Raw genomic sequence first — 19815 nt, 5'->3', positions numbered from 1 at the left:
CAAGTGTGGACATGCTGTAATTTGGCAGCCGTTAATGTTATTAATTGTGGAGACGTTCCCCAGCTCTACTTAATCGAGTCTCTTGAGCTGTCAGCCATAAATTTGAAATACATTACAGACTGAAAAACCCACACAGTGGAAAGGCAATACTTGCAGAGGAAGCATAAATGGGGAGCAGATGTGTCTGTGATTTAGTGAGGGCTAAAGTGAAGGCATGTTCTGCACAGTTACAGAAGGTGCCTGGCACAGGCTGCCCCTGTCAGATGCATGACGTTAACGGTAACTCTAATGGTGACATTTAACATAGGCTTCAGTTACTTTGACTCCCCCCAGGACCTGAAGCCGAAGCTGAAGGAACAGCTACTTTTTGTGACTAGATGTTCTTGAGTTCTATTGCCTGAAAACTTAACCACATTCAAAGATCTTACCTTTAATTTGAAGGGTTTATCTGATAGAGATATAATAACAGCATCCTCGAGGGATGCAAACAGACTGGGAATGGTTGCCAGATTTATAACCTCAACTCTACACTGCTATATTCACAGACAGCTGCATACACAGCATACATGTCACCATATAGAGTATTTGCACCATTCAAGAGCATGTTGTCATGAATTTATGATTGAAATCAAATTCATAGACATGAAATGAAGCCCTTTCTTCAATGGTGTGTAGTCCTGCAAAGCTGGGTGAGCCAGACCTGCAGTGTACATTGAATGACCGCGGCAGTTATAGCAGCAGCTGCAACACATATGAGTTTCTTGCTGTGCACTTGCAGGTATTTTGGATAATTTGGTGATGTAGTCCATTACCATGGATTTCCTCTCTCTTCCTGTTACAGATGGAGGGCCAAGTAACATAAGTGATCACTTTTTTCTAATTAAAACCATTTTGAGTGGTTCAGTCAGCGAAGTGCTTGGCATGAATACACGCTGGCCCAGGTTCGAAAGCTGGCTATGTCATCTGTGGGACAATGACCAGGGTCCCAAAGCAGCAAAACAAATTGCCTTTGTTCTGCTGGGGACAGGGGTGGGAATGTAGGTCAGGGTTTCCTTATCTCATTGCTCTTAGACACCCTGCTATTTGCCAGGTGCCTACAAGTTGCCTGGATGACATCACTGGACTGGTACTTATCCTCCAATAAGGGTCCACTTCACTGTGGTGTCCCATGAGACTTCCAGTGGGGAAAAAGCCACTGTGCATGTGGGTGTATTGGAGGATTGCATTTGTCTTGTTTCAGCCCTCCTACATGATTGCAGCAAGACCAACCTGATGTGCAATTAGCAATTCATATATCACATATTAATCAAAGTAAATATGAAATACGTTTCTCTAGTATCATGTTTTAATCACAAAACTAAAAATGCATCCCGGTTATATTGAAGTCCGTTCATTCTTTTCCAGAAGAATACTGAGAATTCCCTCGTATAACTATTAGAGTACAGTTCCAATGCCTCCCTTGTAGCTCATATAACTACGTGTATTAGTGTGGAGAGTACTTAAGACTTTAACAGCAGTTTGGCACAAAGAGCCAGGAATGTATGAAGTGCCACCACAGCCCCACAGGTTTCCAGCTGTCATCAAGCCTTCCTCGCCTTCCTTGGCCTCTAATATGCCCAGGCTTCCTAAAGCGTTAATGAGCTGTGGGCCATTCCCAGAGCACTAGATCCACGTCACACAGGACCAAAGCACCTACAAAACTCCTGTTCTTCACCTTCCCTCTTTTCCAAACTCATAAAATGTTGGACAGACTCTGATTAGGTGTCCAAAAGTACCTGCACACACAGGAGACCCACACAGGAGGGCTCCTGGAACAGTGACGCAGGAGAAAGGGCTACAGCACAGATCTACCACAGACCCTCAGGCATACAGGGCCTCGCAGGCCTTCTCTTTCTGAGCGGACTGTGGTGTCTCCTGCATTCCCATCATGCACTGGGGCTCGGGCAAGTCTTTCATTGGCGCATGGGTCTGCCAAGTGACCGTGCCGGCGATCGTTCTCTCTGTATTACAACGTATGACCGCGCCAGTGGGGCTGAGCTTTCCAGGTGAATGTCTTTGTTAGACAACTCTGTGCCAGCACAGTTTCACAGTGTCACAGTTTCCATTTCAGTATTCTGCAACCTCAGGTCCACTCATGCCCACAGCAACCAATACTGGTGATTTACAGACACCCGACAGACATTCCACAAATGCTGCAATTGTTTTTATATGTCCATAAATCTGCAAAGCACAAAACCACACATTCCACCTGTAATACAGATTTAAAACATTACATTTCATCCTGATCATACCTACTTTTGCTCAGTTAACAGTGCTGAAAATGAACACCAATGCTGGACTGTTTTTTTTTTTTCCTCATACATGCCCACATCTCTTTGTCTCCCTTCACTGGCTTATGATCACTGCTCCTGTCAGGGGCGGAGCTTGCGTTTCCTGCCAATGGGTGCGAATGATCAGAATCAATGGAACAGTGGGTGTTCTTTTTACGCACACAACTTTCTGTCCCTGATACCAATGAAAACATGTTTGAACACTGAAGTACGCTATTTCTGCTGGACAGACTGCAGCTGTCCTAATTATGTCGTAGTTTAGGCTAGACAATTTGTTTGGTGGGAAATGAAATCAGTGATCCACTAATTCAAAGTCAGTGAATTACATAAAATCAACATTTTTATTACGTCCATCTGTTAGTGCGTGTGTGTTTTCTTTATTTACTGCAAACATAACACTTATGCTACAGTACACGCAAGCCGTAGCCATAATCATCATGCAGCAAGCGCAAATAACTGAACTGTGGACATAGGATAATGGTAAAGAAAAGGGAAAAAAAGACATAGATTTAATTTTCAACATATTAATTGTAGCAACAGCAACCTGTGAAATTCACCTTGCGACATTTCATTCCTGCAAACTTGTTGACCACCTTATCCAACTCGATGTTTGCAGCTAACTCTTTTTCGATAAAAAGTAAAGCAAGTTGTGAGAGGTGCTCCTCGCCCATGGTGGCACGCAAGTAAGTTTTTAACAGTTTAAGGTGACTGAAGGAATATTCTGCCTGTGTGCTTCTCACAGGAATTGTAAGATACAGTATATTTTGTAAATGGTAGCCAGATTTGGGAACGCTCAATCCATGTCATTGGCTATAAGAAAGGCTAAAACCTGGCCAGTGGAGAGCTCATTCATTTCCAGACTTCTGCACATTTGCGAAAGGAGCAGTATTCATCAGGAACATCAGAAGCAGAAACATCACTACTGTAATATATTGCCAACTCGTGTATACTTTGGACTGACTCGGAATTAAATAAGTGTTTCGGGTTAAGCGACTGATATTTCTTGGCCATAGATCTCGTGTCTGAAAATTGCTCTGCAAACTATGTTGTGAATATGTCTAGCACAGTGAGATATGTTTCCACTTTAAATCAGGACTGCTTACACACAGGCTCGTCGGGTGCCTCATCAAATGCCCTCTTTCTTTTTCTCTCTCACACCCCTGCATACTTGGTTTTTATCCCAGCCTTCTCAGCCAGTTCAAAGGCCAATCTTTCAATGTTGAGGAACTCATCATCTGATCTCAAACCCCTCAATCTTGATCACAGCTGTCCACAAGATCAATTGCTCTGGTCAAATCAATTGATTCTTTCTGGAGATAGCTGGACAGCGCATGGGTTTTATGAAGAACAGTATTCCAGAAAACAAGCATAAATGCAAATTCGAAGCAGTCCACTGTGGCAAGTAAGCCTACAGTGTTGGCTACAACTTTAGGGACACTATCGCTACTCTCTGAAATCTTGCGCAAGGCTGAACTTATCGCAGGCATGCTAGAACGTTGCGGAACTCAAGCTTTCATTGTTTGTTTACAGGTACAGAGCATAGTGCAGTGTATTTCTCCCTCTGCAGGCAGCCGTGAGTGTGTGTGTTTTAGAGGGGACTATCGATTAAAGTCATCTTTGATTAAAATACACCACAAACTGTGGTTAACAGTCTCGATCATAGGATAAGCTACCAATGCTGCTGATTCCTGTTTATTTATTTAATTTATTTTTGATAGCCGTGGGGCTTAGTGTCAGAGCTCAGGCAGGGACTCAGGCGCAGACAGCGGAATAAGGTGCACAAAGCGAGTTTAATTAAGCCGACACGGGGAATCCAGAAAACGTAGTCAAAACAGGCGAAGTCAGAAAACCAGAAAGGCACGGCTAACAATACCAAAAACCGGATCCAAAAACGTAGTCAAGAAAACGGGCAAGAGAACAGTAAAACAGCAGGCAGACAGACAGACAGGCAGACAGGCAGGCAGACAGACAGACAGACAGACAGACAGACAGACAGACAGACAGAACAGGAGAAACAGCTTGTAGCAACACAGACAAACTGAGACAAACTCGCAATGAGACATGAAACAAACAAGGAATATATAGGGCAAGGCTGATGACAAGATGGGGTTCAGGTGTGCAGGTAGGCGGGTGTAGCCAGTCAGGTGACCAAGTGGGCGGAAACAGGGCGGAGAGCAGGGCAGGGCTGGAACACAGGGAAAAACAAAAACACATGGACAGGGAAAACAAAAACGAAAACAAAAACAAACCCGGCTAAGGAGCCGCAGTCCTGACACTCAGCTGTGGGTGCACGGCACCCACAGCACCCATTGAAGCTCCGCTAGTGGCTCCTGTACGAGAGTATTGGCCCTGTACCGGCTCAAGCATATGAGTCTCTGGTTGAAATTATATTAAGGATGCTGAATGAACAGTCTTCCATGTTTCATTCCTTTTACTCTAAGGGTAAACAAAGAAAATAAGGGACATAATAATGGAGTAAAAATCCATCTAGATGGCACACAGAAACCTCTCTCATCTGGTCCCTGGCAGACATTCCTGCCTAATGCACCTATAGTCAGCAACTCAGCCAGATATCACCACCAGCTTGCTGCCAGACTACCTCTAAGGTGTACTGGGATGCTAAGCACAGGTCTGCTGGCATTTTACACATACAATGACATATTCCTAAACACTTCTTAAAAGTTGGAAGTTAATTAAAAAAAATTAACTTTTAATTAAAATTTAAAACTCCATTAGTGAATTCAGAATGACTATTAACGCAGACATCAGAGTTAGCCTCTGAGTTAGACTCATAAATGAACAGTGAAAGTTGGCTTCCACAATGACCAGTTCACTGATTACACTGGAATGGTGTTAGTGCTGTGTATGTGTGTGTGGTTATTTCTCACACATAAAGCACAGGAAGTTTGGGTGGGCAAGGCTGTTAATGGTGGCAACTGGGCCCTGAGGCCTCTATCTCCCCCTCTCTCAGGCCCACCAGCTGAGGACGTGTGACGTGCTGGGGAGAAACTGCTGGAGGAGGGAGAGGCCACGCTCTGGTCCAGTGCTGGCGGCTTGTACGACTCAGCATTCTGTACCTCTGACTCTGCTCCTGCACCTCGGCTGCAGTACACACAAATCACTGCTTTAACCGCCATATATCACCTCTCACTCACTTTCAGGCAACCCATGGGTAGCAGGGTAGAGTAGTGGTAGGGCACTGGGCACGTAACAGAAAGGTTCCTAGTTCGATTCCCTGCTGGGATGCTTGCTGCTATATCCTTGGGTAAGGTACTTAACCTAGAATTGCCTCAGTAAATATCCAGCTGTATAAATAGATAACATGTAAAAATGGTAACCCATATAAGTCACTCTCGACAATAGCATCTGATATATGACAATAATGTAATGTAATATCCCTGTCTTAATTGCACCTGAATACAGCACTTACATGGCCAGCCTCTTCTGACTTGTAGCAGGATGTAGTGTTAACAACACTTTAGGACACAGTTTCCAGCAGAAATTTAGAGGGCGATGGGGTACCAGTGTGTCACAGCAGTTAAGCAGGGCTGAGGTTATTATTATCATCACTTGTGTTCTTATTTATTTAATTGTTATTTATGGCTAATAGAAAAACATGGAAATATAAAAACAAGAGCATGAGCAGGCACTGTGACCACTGGTGTATCCCTTTTTGCCATCTAGTGGTCATATGAAAGTACTGCCATTACTTTAGGGGGAGCCTTTCAGTCCAGAGGGCTGCATAGTCACGGGCAACATTTACATGTATTGCTAAATAATAATAGTGACATATGAATGAAATTGCGTGCTTTTCAAAGCAGTTCTGAGGAGCTCCGCTGACGTCATAAACTTTTCTGATCGCTGCTGTCTGTTTCTCCCTCGGCTTCCTGGTGCTGAAGGGCTTGTCGGTCAGATGGGCCTGGCAGATAAACAGATGCTGAGTGCTGTAACAGCCATCTCACTTTTGTGCCCTGGATAAAAGGGAGAGACAAAACAGCACCTCCAGCTTGCCTCCCCTGACAGTGTCTGTCCTGTCAGTACACAGGTGAGAAACAGTCCTGATCAATGTGAAGCAGGGCGTGGTACCCTCTGGGTTTGATCGCTCCTGCTGCCTAGCGTATGTCACTGTCAACTGGCACATCAGTGCCCTACAGCTCTGAAGGGACCACAGAGGCCTGTGCGCGCACATGCATGTGAGCATGTGTATGTATGTGTGTTAGCATGCATGTGTGTGTGTGCCTGTGTGTGTATGTGTGTGAACATGAGTGTGCATGTTGCATGGTGCATGCATGTGCATATGAGTGTGTGTATGTGTGCAGTGTGGACTGGTAAGGAGAGAGTCTTGTTTGGATTAACTAATTGGATTGACTGTTTTTCTTTATTTAAATATCATGCACGCTATGGTAATGTACCAACAAACAGGAACCAGCCTGAACACACCACCAAAGTGCTGAAAGCACTGAGCCTCTAGCAGCAATAACACACCTGTATTTAATAGGCCCCTGATTAGGCTGAAGTACAATTCAATTACACAAACAATGACTTAATTACAAACAGACAACTAACAATGAAACAACTGGTTTGGAAGAAACCAGTTGAAATGAGCTCACTTAATGATCAAGGTATAAACTGAAGGACAATAATCCTTAAAGACATTTAAACAATGAAACAATTAAAAACAATGATCGGTTTCTGGGGCCAGGTGAAGGCTCTCCTTCACACGGCATCTCTACATACACATGCAGCCTAAAGGTTTCTGATTCTTTTCCCCCGTGGGGCACTTCTATGGTACCCCTGGGCAAAAAACTTATTGAATTCAGATTACCATAACGTATATACGCAGGTGTATAAATGGGTGACATGTAAAAATGTCCTGCCCCCCTGTGGTGGCAGTGTAGCATAGTGGTAAGGAGCAGGACTCATAACAGAGGTTGCCAGTTTGATTCCCTGCTGGGGCACTGCTGTTCTACTCTTGGGCAAGGTACTTAACCTGGAATTGCCTCAGAAAATATCCAGCTGTATAAATGGATAACATTATTTAAAAAAATACACTGCAACTGATGTACCTTTACATTTTACATTTATTCATTTGGCAGATGCTTTTATCCAAAGCGACTTACATAGGTTACAGTTCTTTACAATGTTATCCATTTACACAGCCGGATATTTACTGAGGCAACTGTGGGTTCAGTACCTTGCCCAAGGGAACAGCAGCAGTGTCCCAGCGGGGATTGAACCGGCAACCTTTCGGTTACAAGTCCTGTTCCTTAACCACTATGCTACACTGCTGCCATTGCTCTGGTTAAGAGTGTTTGCTAAATGATAGTAATGTAATAGATAAGAGCAGCAGCTGCCACTCTCACCCCTTGTGTTTTGTTGTGTGTTGACAAAATGAAGACTGACTCTCAATGTAATGCTAGGATCCAATATAAAAGCACAAACTGGTATCACGAAACATCTATGTTTTTACTATTTTCACTGAGACTTGTGTGATTTTCCTGGAGAGGGACTGAGGCTGAAAATAGCAAAAAAAAAGTATGTTGTTATTAATCTTTAGTTCACGTTGCTTGCATATGCTCTTATCAAAGGCGATACTTATACCTTTTATTGTTCCATGCAGTTGTTTATGGTATCTCAGTGAAACAGCTTAGATGAGTGTCTCTGGGTACAGAATTAAGCTGCATTACTCTCCTAGTAGAGTCCCCTAGCTGGGGTGAGTTGCATCACTTACACTGTTAGACATTATCTATCTACACAACTAGGTGTAGTGCACCACAGTGAACTACCTCATAGAGCCCAAATCGCTGCTCCACACACTGCTATAGGAAGGCAGCCCAGAGTACTTTAAAAATGGAGAATGTTTGCCAGAGTAGGGTGCTCCTTTGCTAACAGAGGTATGCTGTGGGCGCAGTGAAATCCAAACAACCTGATTAAAAATCTTTTTCACAAATAATGTAGGCCTACTTTTGTCTACTTCAGCAAAAGCAGAACCAGGAGAAATGAGGCCGGTGTGCTATAAATTGGCCATCACAGGATAATGAAGGGTCTGGCACAATATCTCTGTGGATCTAAAGCTCATTTTCATTCCATTTTTGTCACTTAGCAGACACCCTTACCCAGAGTGACTTAGACAGGTTACAGTTTTATCTACTTACACAGCTAGATATTTACTGGGGCAATTGTGAGTAAAGTACCATGCCCAAGGGTACAACAGCAGTGCTCCAGCAGGGAATCAAACCAGCAACCTTTTGATATTAAGCCCTGCTCCTTACTACTGCGCCACACTGCTGCTCCTATCACCTTCCTCTACATTCACTCTGCAAGGCCTGATCATGACTGGGACAATGCCAGCTTTGATTGCACATGTTTTACACTGTTCATCAGACATCCTGGTAAAATTATTAGCGCTGACAGATATTAAGGTGACAGTGAGGGAGAGACACAAGTGACATGGGTGGCCTCTAAAAGAAAAAGGACAGACATATGTAATCGTTCATCATACACATTTTAGCTTCTTATATATGTCTGCAAGCATCATCGTCCCTAAGCAAACTATAATGTTGCTGCACGGTGAAAGACACGGAATGCATATTTAGAAGACAGAACATTATCACTGTATGACACCATATAATTGTATATGGTGTCATACTACATCTGTGCATGATATTTGGAATGTTGGAGTGTATTTTACAATAAATACAGTTTCACAAAATATAGCCTAATTAAATGCATCAAATGACACATACAAAAATGGCAATAATTTATATATTTTTATTATATACACTGTGTTTTTGCATCTATTCAAAACATGTTGCTGTAATCTTTTTCGTGACGGAGCTGACAGATATTATCCAGCTAAAAGTACCATTTGTGCATTTGCTTTTGTAACAGGACACATCTCCTTAACTATTGATGAGAGTGTAAATGGTCCACTTTAAAGGGGGAAGGAGAGAGTTACCATCACTTTTAAACCCTTCCTTCCTGGCTATCATTTCAAAAGGAGACTTTAAAAGACAGATCACTGCATGGATGGCAATTTAACTTTTTATTAAATTATTAAAGTTGTGTGCAGCCACTTAAAAACATCCTGATCATTACCAGTTTTGAGCAAACCCCTCTGAAATACAAATTCAGTCCTACACAACACAAAACTGCAAGGAAAATAACAACATTTGCTATATTATTGTCATTTAGCAGAGGCTGTTATCCAGTGTGACAAAGGTCACAATTTTTCTATTTATACAGCTGTCTATTATACTGAGGTAACTGTGGATTAGGTACCTTGCCCAAGGGTACAACGGTAGTGCCCGAGCTAGGAATTGAACCAACAATCCTTTGGGTAAGAGCCCTATTCCTTTACCATCACATCACACTGCTGCCCACCCTTTGAAAGAAAAAGTTCAGAAAATGTCTTTTTCCAAGACTTGATAAAGGACCCCTTGGTACAGACCAAGGTTCCAGTCTCACTCTCAAGCACTTTCAACATCCTGTTGTGGGGTTACATTTATTTCTCACTTTTAAATGCTGATGGTCGCTCATGTGTCTTCAGCCTCCGTTACCTTCACTGTGCATCCTGCCAGAAGGCTCATGAATAATACAGGTATACATATAGCTAACACCAGAAGCATAGTGCTGATATACATCTCTCTACCAGTTCAACAGCCTGTGCCACAATGGAGCCTATAGAAACAGCGGTCTATCAGTGAGGGAGGTTCAAAACCATGAGTGAGAAAGCAAGAGAAGTGGAAACAAAGGCAGGGGGCATTCAATCCAGCTGCTGTGGGGCTTTGTGGTCTGCTGTGACTAACACATTTAAATTTAATGCCATTGATTTTCAGCAGTCAACACAGCCATCAATCTGTCTTTGCTTGCAGACGCTAACAAAAACCCACCGCTGTCACATTGCCTCGTTTCAGCAAACAGTTATGAGATGGTGGGTTTTCTGTGTGTGGGAAACTGGTAACTGTATATCCTGCTGTTCTGCCAGGTCCCATTGGGTGGCAATGGAGGAGAGGCAAAGTCACAGCCTCTCAGCAGGCAGGCAATTCCATTAGCGTCCCATGTACCGACCCTCTACCACCTGCATGGACCGGCTCTCCACCCCTGATCGTGACTGATCTCCTAGTGTGATGTATGCGCTTGCGGCGTATTGGATTTGTGACGCCCAAGCATGAGTCAGCAATGAAATGCCCCTCCCCTTACCCTGCATGGTCGTTCTGGTGGGTTCCGCGAACAGCGGGATGAGCAGGAGGTAGATGAGGTAGACGAAGGAGAACCCATTGTACCGGAACAGGCACGCTGCAAAAAGAAGCAGAAGTATGGCTTTACATGAGAAAACTACTGAACTAACTATACATAAGACATTCGAGCTGACTGCATTTCACATATTTGATAAGCGATATGTATAAAATGAGTGTGTGAGCTGAATACATTTTGTTAACCCCTCAGAGACACAGCATATGGGTCCCCAGATGCTGCTTTTTGTAGACAGAAGTTGCCAGGGGTTAGGGCTGGAAGATTACCAGAGGGACCTAAAGCTTATTTTCTGAACATTTCCAACATATGAAATCTTGTCCAACAAATAGATAAACTGCATTTTCCGATAGCCTGAGAAACGAAAGATAATTGCCAATAAATTTTACATAAATGTTACCATGAGTGTCTCTGGCCCTGGTGAAAAAAATCACAAAATTGGAAACACTGGTATCAGAGGCAGGAAGTGTGTGGTTGCTTTCTTCACTGTCGTTTCATGGGGAAAACACATGTATACTACAATACCTAACTGGCAGTAATCTGATCAGGAGCACTGGCTTAAAGCAGTCTTAGGGAGAGGAGGCAGCTGTTGATCACTGATTTTCTAAAGATACTAATCTGCAGCTTATGGCAACCTATGACAACTTTACATTACATTATTTTTATTCATCCAGTGCAGTTTACATGGGTTACAGTTTTGACATGTTATCCACTTATATAGTTGAATATTTACTGCTATTTACTATTTACTGGTAGCTGTGGATTAAGTAACTTGCCCAAGGGTATAGCAGCAGTGCCCCAGCAGGGAATCGAACCAGCAACCTTTCAGTCACAGGCCCTGCTCCTTAGCAGTATAGCTACACTGCTGCCCCACAACAGCTTATGCAGTTAACTTATGCTACAGCAGCATTTGGCCGATTGCAGAGCAGCAGACACTAATGTCCAGACCCCTCCTTGTGCCGGCGGGGAGGAAAACAAAGTCCTCTTTAGCCTAGGCTGAGAGATAGAGATTGCATTAAGATAGGCAAGAGTGATGCTGCTTCAGTCAGGCATTCAGCGCCGAGCTCATCCCAGTCCATTAACTGTGAAACATCCATAGAAACGGCCGATGGCTTCAGCTCGCTTCAGTCCAATTTAATGTGCTTCTGCCTTTCGAGGGTAAAGATGAAATGTTTATGCATTCAGTTATTACAACAGCAGAACAGAAACAGGCTTAAACCGAACACTCGTGTAATGTTGTTATAATCAAGTGCACCTTTTCTAGCAGCTCTGCTTGTTTTATACTATCTATATAGCTCCTTTTCCATATTATGTGATCTTTATTGTTTGCGCAGCGCAGTTGTGCACACAGAGAAGCCAGATGCAGTGGCGCAGCGAGCTGGTACTGGAATGTGTGCTAGCTGGGCAGTGAGCCAAACCAATTACACACCAGGACCAGTGCCGAGATTGCCATCATGGTAGGCGGATATTAATGACGTACATTATGGCTGTTTGTGCGGGGATATTAACGGTTGTTTTCCTGGAGTTTTTTGCCTAACGCTCGGCAGCGTGCTGGGACCCGTCAGGCACGGAGTGGTAATTAATTGGCTCATAAGGGCAATTACTTAAGACCACAGACTGATTAGATGTAATCCAGCCCCATGTCTGGTGTAATTTCTAAGGGCAGGCCAGAGAGTGGAGCCCTGCAATGAAAGCAGTCCCTTGCGACTCCAGGGGCAAACATTCAGATGCAAGATATTAATAATAACACTCATGACATGACTCCTGTTATTTTAGCCAAACAACTTGGTTAAAAACATTACACCCCACCCCTCCCTCACCCCTTTTGGTATTTGGAAATTCAGCACATGTAAATTTGTGACACCATGACCCATGGTGCATCCTGGTCCTGCCCCTCTGTCTGTTATTGCCCCCATGTAGTGGAGATGCTGCCCACAGCAATCAGGACTGCAATCCCTGTCCGCCATTGTCTATCACAGACTGAATACCCACCACAGACTGAGTCTCAGCTCTTCCAATCACTGTATTATGTAAGTCTTGCCTGTATGGTACTTTAGGGGTATTATAGTACTCATTTATACATTGACAGTAGTTATTTTTGACATTTTTATTATTGTAGCACTATTGTAGTACTACTCTTGACTTCCAGAACAACACTGGTTATCACGGCATGGTGATTTACTGAAGCGCTTATTCAAATGTGGTCTGGCATTTACAGTACTGCTGTTCATGAGATCCACTGTCTGCCATATAGGAATATTAATGTGTCAAGTGATATCATTAAGATATCATTGATAGAAAAAAATGAGAGGCCAGTGTGGTTACTGTCTTGTGAACAGATACAAACTCTGGATGACACCGGCATTCATAACTGTTTTAGATTAAGCAGAAGAGTGAGAAGTGAGGGGATTGTGAGTTGCACTTGATCTGCACAGAACTGATGCTCGACAGCACCACCAAGAAGAGGGATGGGCAGGCAGGAAATGTCATCTGTGGCCCAGAGCTGCTGGTGAACTGGTAAGTAGCCCACCCCTGGAAGACCATATATGCATAGCAAGATATGAGGGTGTGATCAGCTCTCTTTGCCTTCATTGGCCACAGAGTGAAACACTCATAATCACAGCATCGTTACAGAAGATTGATTCACTGTTCCCCGCCGGGACCTTCAAACATGGTGTCCACCCTTTCACACAGTCAGTAAGTACACAAATAACACTAAGCCCTAAACCTTAATTAAATGTCACAGTTCTCTGTGTCTTATCTCTAAATGAAAATTAATCTTATAAATAAATATAAAACCTTATCTGAAAACAATCCAACGTGTTTAGATGCACTCATTCAAATATTAAACCAGAGGTGTAAACAATGCAGACATTTAATGGTACAAACATCTGCGTTATCATTTCAGGGGAAGGAAGTCAGAGGAAACATTTATGCCCGACTCGCAGAGATAGCTTCAGTCAAACCCAAACACTGTCTTTCTCACCCCTGGGTATGTGTGGCCCCACCCACACCCTCAGATGCAGCCTTCTCATTGGCCCAGGGTCTCTTGTAAGCACTAAACAGCATCAAATTGCTGAAAAAATGACATTTAACTACATTAAATGATGCTTACCTTTCTATTGGCCCTGTTAATCAGAGTGTTCACCACTGCCTGCTGCACAGTAAATGTTTCCTGTTGTTGGGGTCACCAGGGAATTTGAGGGGACACCAGGGTTCACCTTCCTCTCCCTTCATCCTTCCTTCCTCACCTTCCTCTCCCTCTCCCACAGTTACCTCAGACAAGTGTTCTCCAATGCTGTCTGAGTGTTTAACCTCTTCAAGCAAGCCACGCTGGAGCATGTGGTTTCTGAAGGGTTTTTATTGATCGCGTCAGAGAAATAACCACCATTCTCAGACAATCTACATGCCATTTTTCTCTTTATAAGTGCTCACGCTGATGCAAATGAAAAAGTAGTTTTGACAAGAGCTTCTCTGGTCTCCCACTGTGGTTTCATGCTTGCCACAGGAAAGCTACTGACCTCCCAACTCAAAAGCCACCCACTGCCCAATGCTGCTTAGTGTGCAGGAAAAGCTACTGCTTTCTCCTCCAATGCGTTACAGAAAAACACAGCTCTGAGCCTTCATACGCACTGCCCTGTGTGTGGTTTTAGTGGGTCTGCTTGAAGAATTTGCTACATAACCTGCACATCCAGTGCCCTTTATATTCCTCAGACTGTTCACCTGCCTGTTAACCTGCCTCTGCTCAATACACACAGACACCCTGGGCCAGCCCCATGGCTAGTTCGAGGCCCCTGCAGTTATATTATCTGATTCTTATAAAACATGTCCCTGAACATGCTTCAGCTTACAAGCACACTCGCACAAACATATATGTATATATACAGTATTTATATAAATCATAATTGTAATCTGATCTGTGTGATCTACTTTTAATGCTCTCCTCCTTCACTTACTGAAAGGTCTAATGGCTGGAGTGGGTGTGTGCTGGACTGGTATTCATGTTATATTTACCTCCTCCTTTGAATAAAAAAATATATATATATTTTTGAGTCTAGCCCAAAACAAGCATCTGGAAGCTGATGTGAACTGTGGCTGTGTGCTTGGCCTCCTCTTTCTCCTCTGCAAGCACCTTCACCCCTCCGCCTCTGCTTCCAGAAGCCACCCAGCCAGCGCAGCACCTGGGCTGAAGCCAGATCATCCTGATATTCACAGCCACTTCAGCAACGACTTTACTGCATCACATCCATCACGCCAAACAGGCTCAACCAAAGACAGAGTTCTTATCCTGCTCACAGGAGTAAATGAAGTTGCCATAAAGGGATATCTGAGCAATGTAATAAAGCTGTTTGGTCTCTCCCTGGTAACATAAAGCATGATCTTACAACCCAACCAACCCTCATTAAAAAAAAATAAAATGACCCTGAGCCATAAAAAGTAAAACCAAGCCCTTTCATTGTCCCTTAAGGGATGGGAAGCCATTCAACCTGGCATGCACTATGAACAGATGCAACCTGTGGGATACACCTCCAGCACATTGCAGTGTGCTGAGGCACGGTGCTTTCTTAGCATTAATTACAGTTTAATCAGCCAATTAAAAACACAACAGACCGAGCCGCTGGTGTGACATAAACCTAAAAGGGAGTAAACTTTTTTGTATCAGGTCTACCTGTTTGAATCATATTTGTCTCATGTCACTGTTTTAACACAACCCTTGTGTGGCGTGACACGTACTTGGAGTTATACTGTTTTTTTTTAGTTATACTTTTTTTCCTACGTACCATTTAGAATGTGAGAGAGAAAAAATAATAAAAATGTTTTTTCTCCAGTATGCTAAAAAATAAACAATGATAAGCTTAAAGACAAACAACATGCTGATCAATTCAAAGTGACTGGTTTAAAAAGCAAGGAGAATCGATTTACAGTCTAATTTACCAGAAAGAATTTATTTGGCCACTTTTGCCCGAAACCAGCTTAATTGCTTTCACTTCCATTGGACTGCACTGGGCCACTGGCACCAAGTGAGAAAGTGGAAGAATTTACTGTGAGCATGGGCTTCTATGAGGAATACAGTAGACTTGGAGAACTCTTACTTCCATTTAAAGATAGGAAAAATGTCATTAAAAACTTGTTTTGGGAGAATTGCCCCTATAAAAAAGACAGAGAAGGTAGAACCACCTTTCACCGAAAAAAACTGTAAAACAGATGTTTTAAGGCTTGGAGTTGCTGATAAATTGAGGTCAAACCTAGGATTTATCCATTTCTAGGCTTGTAATCAAATTTATGAATTGATTGTTTCTTTCGCTGTATCCCTTAAAATTTCCTGGCATCAAAAGGTGTACTGTCCACACCTGAGTTTGTGGACATCGCATCCTAGAGTGCCCCTTGGCTCAGTGTGAAGTCTTTTTTAACCTGAACTTAGAACTTAGGCTTCATACTCTGCCAAGTGGTGTGGTTCCCTTTGCACACGTAACTCAATCTGTCGGCCCTGTTTAGACTTCAGCCTGCAGTCCTGACGCTGTCAGCCGCTCAACTCTGCATCACAACTAACTACGTCCCCTTTGCTACTTTCCAAAATGACTAAAATTATATACTTCCCCCAACACACACACACCCTCTGGATTTCCCGCCAAACTCGACTGTCAGCTCTTAATCAAAAGGCCACTGCTGTAGTGTCCCTTTGGAAAAAAGGTAAAATATGTCAATATATGGTAACATATTTCATCCAAATTAGGAGGAATATTACACATTCATATTAAAAATTATAAGAGTATATTTTGAAATGTGTCTTTTTAATGTGTAGTCTTCCAATATATGCACAAAATTAAGCAGGTTCATATGAAATTGTCATTAAATTATACATTTTATACATAGTACACAATGTGGATTCACACATATATTTAAAATATGTAAAAAACGAGCAAATAAAATAGATTTTGGATTTTTACCATGCTTATTAGAGTTTTTCTTTTATTGCTCATATATCCTTCAACCAGATGTGCGTGGGAAATGAGCACACTGAAACGACAGCGGCGCTGCAGCTAAGAGTGAGCAGATGTTTATTCTCACAGCAGGAGTCTGAAATGGCGGGTTTAATGACGGTGACTCATCCGAGGATAATCGCGCAGAAATATTTTCCTGATTATTAGGCATGTGCTCACAGCTACTAGAAGACAGCCAGTCCTACCCAGTGAAGCTGATCTTCTGAATGCAATTCTGTGGAACTCCAGTGAAAGCCATCTCCACACTTACTGACATGCTTATAGTTTTTCTCTGAGTCGTCCTTTGTTTTGGCTCTTAAACGCAGAGCCAAATCATTTATGTCATTAGTAATTCATGAGGCAGAAGTTTTACTGAAGTGACACGGAATTGGCAAAACGAACAGTGGAAATCTCCTGTAAAGCATACAAACACAAAAGAAAAACGAGGTCAGACAGAACTATAGCTATTGTAATGAATACTGAAAACGTAAATATCATGGGTAAAAATAACAACAGAAGGGGAATGGGGCAAAAGTGATGCAAAGATACCACGGAATCATGAGTCATCAGTCAAGCACAAAGACACCTGAAAGGCAGATCCATAAACTACCGGGGCAATGTGATTTAACACTTTAATCAAATTACGACGTGTAATGAAAATTGTGACAAGGGGGCGGGGAGACGCAGGAACAGAACAGAGAGGACGGGAAGATTCATCGGAAATACGTGATAAGATCTGTGGAAAGGGCACTATGAAACGAACGGTTTCAGCTGTCTTTCATAACAGCCGTCGCTGCATTGTCCGCGGCGCGAACGTGCGTGTCAGTTGTGCTCACTTCTGTGTCTCCCACACCTCCGTCTGCAGGCCAGGTCGTCGCCGAGCGCCGCCGCCGTGGCTGTTGCCCGTACGTGCTTTGTTCTGCCACAATGGTAACCACGTTAGTAAAACAATAAGCGCGACAAAGACGGGATTGCAAGCCAGGATGCATTCACTGAACACAATTACCTCCCACGGTAGCTCTGAGCTATCTTTTGCGATAATATATGACAGACAACTTTTGAGGTTGCACACCGTAAAAATAAACAATAATATAAAATATAATATACATTTCTATATAAAATACCCACTCTTTGTAATGACGGCGCTCATAAATGATAAATGTTTCGGTTAAATGTTAAGCTTGAATAAAAGCTGTACTTGCAGCCAAGTGTTGATGCAGAGAATACACTGAATACATTGAGCTATGGCATACATTGCCATTACATGTAGCACTCTTAGTATTATGCCTGACCCAGTTTAGAGAGGAGTGACATCCCATGATCTTCTGTTTTCTCATGTATGCAAATCATAGAATAAGTCAGTGATGGGCATTTCTGAATGTGTCAAAAGGTGATTAAAACGTGCTCAGTATATTTTTATGTTCCTTTTTCTCCATAGCCCATCTATTAAACGGGGGCCCAGTATGTGACCTTTAGGTAATCCATGGGTCAATGCCCTAAGAGCAATGCATTTGACAATATAATCAAAATCATTTTGATCAGTCTCTTGGATGTATGGTGCAGTGATGAATTGAGACTGGTTATCTTAAGGACAATCTGAAATGATCCAGCCTTTTCCCTTCAAAGATTTTTCAGACATTTACACTTCATCCATGGTGACACTGTGTTTATGTTGTATGTGAGATGGATGGATTTCAGAAGGATGAATTCTAATGGGCTTGAACAGTCTTTTGGTCTTAATGTCTTAATGTTCTGCTTTTTATGGTGAAGTTGAAAACAACCACTTATGAACAATGAAGTTAATGTACTCTGTTCTATTTTATTTCAGTCAGAAACCTCCAGCACTTTTTACTGTCAAAATACACATCTCATCATTGATGGAATGCTTAATTTAAGGCTTATTTAGTGTATTCTGAAACAACATTAGTCAGCATCAAAAGCAGCCATAAAACACTGGAATAAAAAAAGAAAAATCTTTCCAGGAAACATATGGTTATTGAACGCAACTGTAGAAGCAACCATGAGCTTTCTGGTGCTGTCACACCACAGAGAGCACAGTAGAGTATTAACAAACTCTCCAGCCATCTGAACTGAGCTAATCAACTGTTATGAGGGGACAGGAGAGCTAATACAACAGGAAGGAAGTGAGCCTGGAAGACCTGCTAATTATTTAATGAGGAACTTCTGTAATTGCATTTCAAAATGCTCTTCATCCTTCATTTGTCATTTACTACAGGTATTAACCAGTTAGGCATCACCAGTTAAGCCAAGATTATTGTTTCTAATGTACATGTTAGTATGACATAGAAATAATTTTTTGTAGAAGAATTCAAGAATGTGTACAAGTAGATGAAACCCAGAGAAAGTACTTCACTAGATATACCAAGCCACCACCTTTCCAATTTTTAAGCATACGGTATGTCCAACCGAACACTTTGTATTTATGTCATGTATTTCAGGTGCTGTAGGTGGCTTTTATGTGGCCTGTAACATAATGTATGCATTTGCAAGGATTGGAAACCCCCACATTTTCAAGGCATGAAACGACTTAATGTACAGTGCATGCCCAACTCAAGTTAGACACACCATGTTTTTCTAAGTCGCATTTCACCTTCTTAAAAACGTCTGTGGTGTAAAGCACAGTAACCGGAGACAACTTCGCTTTTATTCGGCTTCACAGGCAGCTCATATATTTTTTCCTAATCCATAAAAATACTGTTTTTAATTCGTAAAAATCCACCTGGTCACCAATTGGGCTGCTGAAGTCGCCCTTGTTCTCACACCGAGGTCCGTACAGGGACCCGAGCCACCAGCGGTGACAGACATACGAGCTCGGGGAAGAGGTATTCGGAGAGCGGCCTGTTTGGGTGCCGGGGCCTATCCATCTTACCACATCTCTCGCTGCCCGTTAATGATTTTCTTTCCTGTCAGCGTCAGGTTTATTTTCTCTTCGGGGCTGGTGATTAATGCCGGCTCTTGCCACAAGCCCGCACCAAGTTGTTTGAGCTCCCGTTGACATAAATTCATTTTATGTACAGTAACAGCCTCCCTGCTCTCATGGAAAGATGATCTCCCCAAAAAATGCCTCCTTTTCTTTGCCTCAAGAGCCAAGGCAATCAGAAAATGAGTCTTTTGCTTTCAGTACCATGGTAAGAGTCTTTCCAAAGGGTGGGGGTTGCTCAAAAGACTCTGTGCAGTGAATTCCATACCATGCTCTTTCAAAAGCAGTTTAATGAGTTATTGCAGTTATA

The 19815-nt window shown here is 42.7% G+C and overlaps 1 protein-coding gene across 1 annotated transcript in view; it reads right to left on the bottom strand.

Annotated features, from left to right (window-relative positions):
• LOC118771122 (piezo-type mechanosensitive ion channel component 2-like) overlaps positions 1-19815 on the bottom strand; it is a 112237-nt gene that overhangs the window by 83766 nt on the left and 8656 nt on the right. The window contains exon 2 of the mRNA XM_036519006.1: positions 10533-10628. Within this exon, the coding sequence (XP_036374899.1) occupies positions 10533-10628 (96 nt within the window). The remainder of the gene's footprint in view (positions 1-10532; positions 10629-19815) is intronic.

This window comes from Megalops cyprinoides, chromosome 24, assembly GCF_013368585.1.
Source record: "Megalops cyprinoides isolate fMegCyp1 chromosome 24, fMegCyp1.pri, whole genome shotgun sequence".
Taxonomy (NCBI): domain Eukaryota; kingdom Metazoa; phylum Chordata; class Actinopteri; order Elopiformes; family Megalopidae; genus Megalops; species Megalops cyprinoides.
The sequence above is the reverse complement of the archived record's forward strand: the minus strand, read 5'-3'. Positions and strand labels throughout refer to the sequence as shown.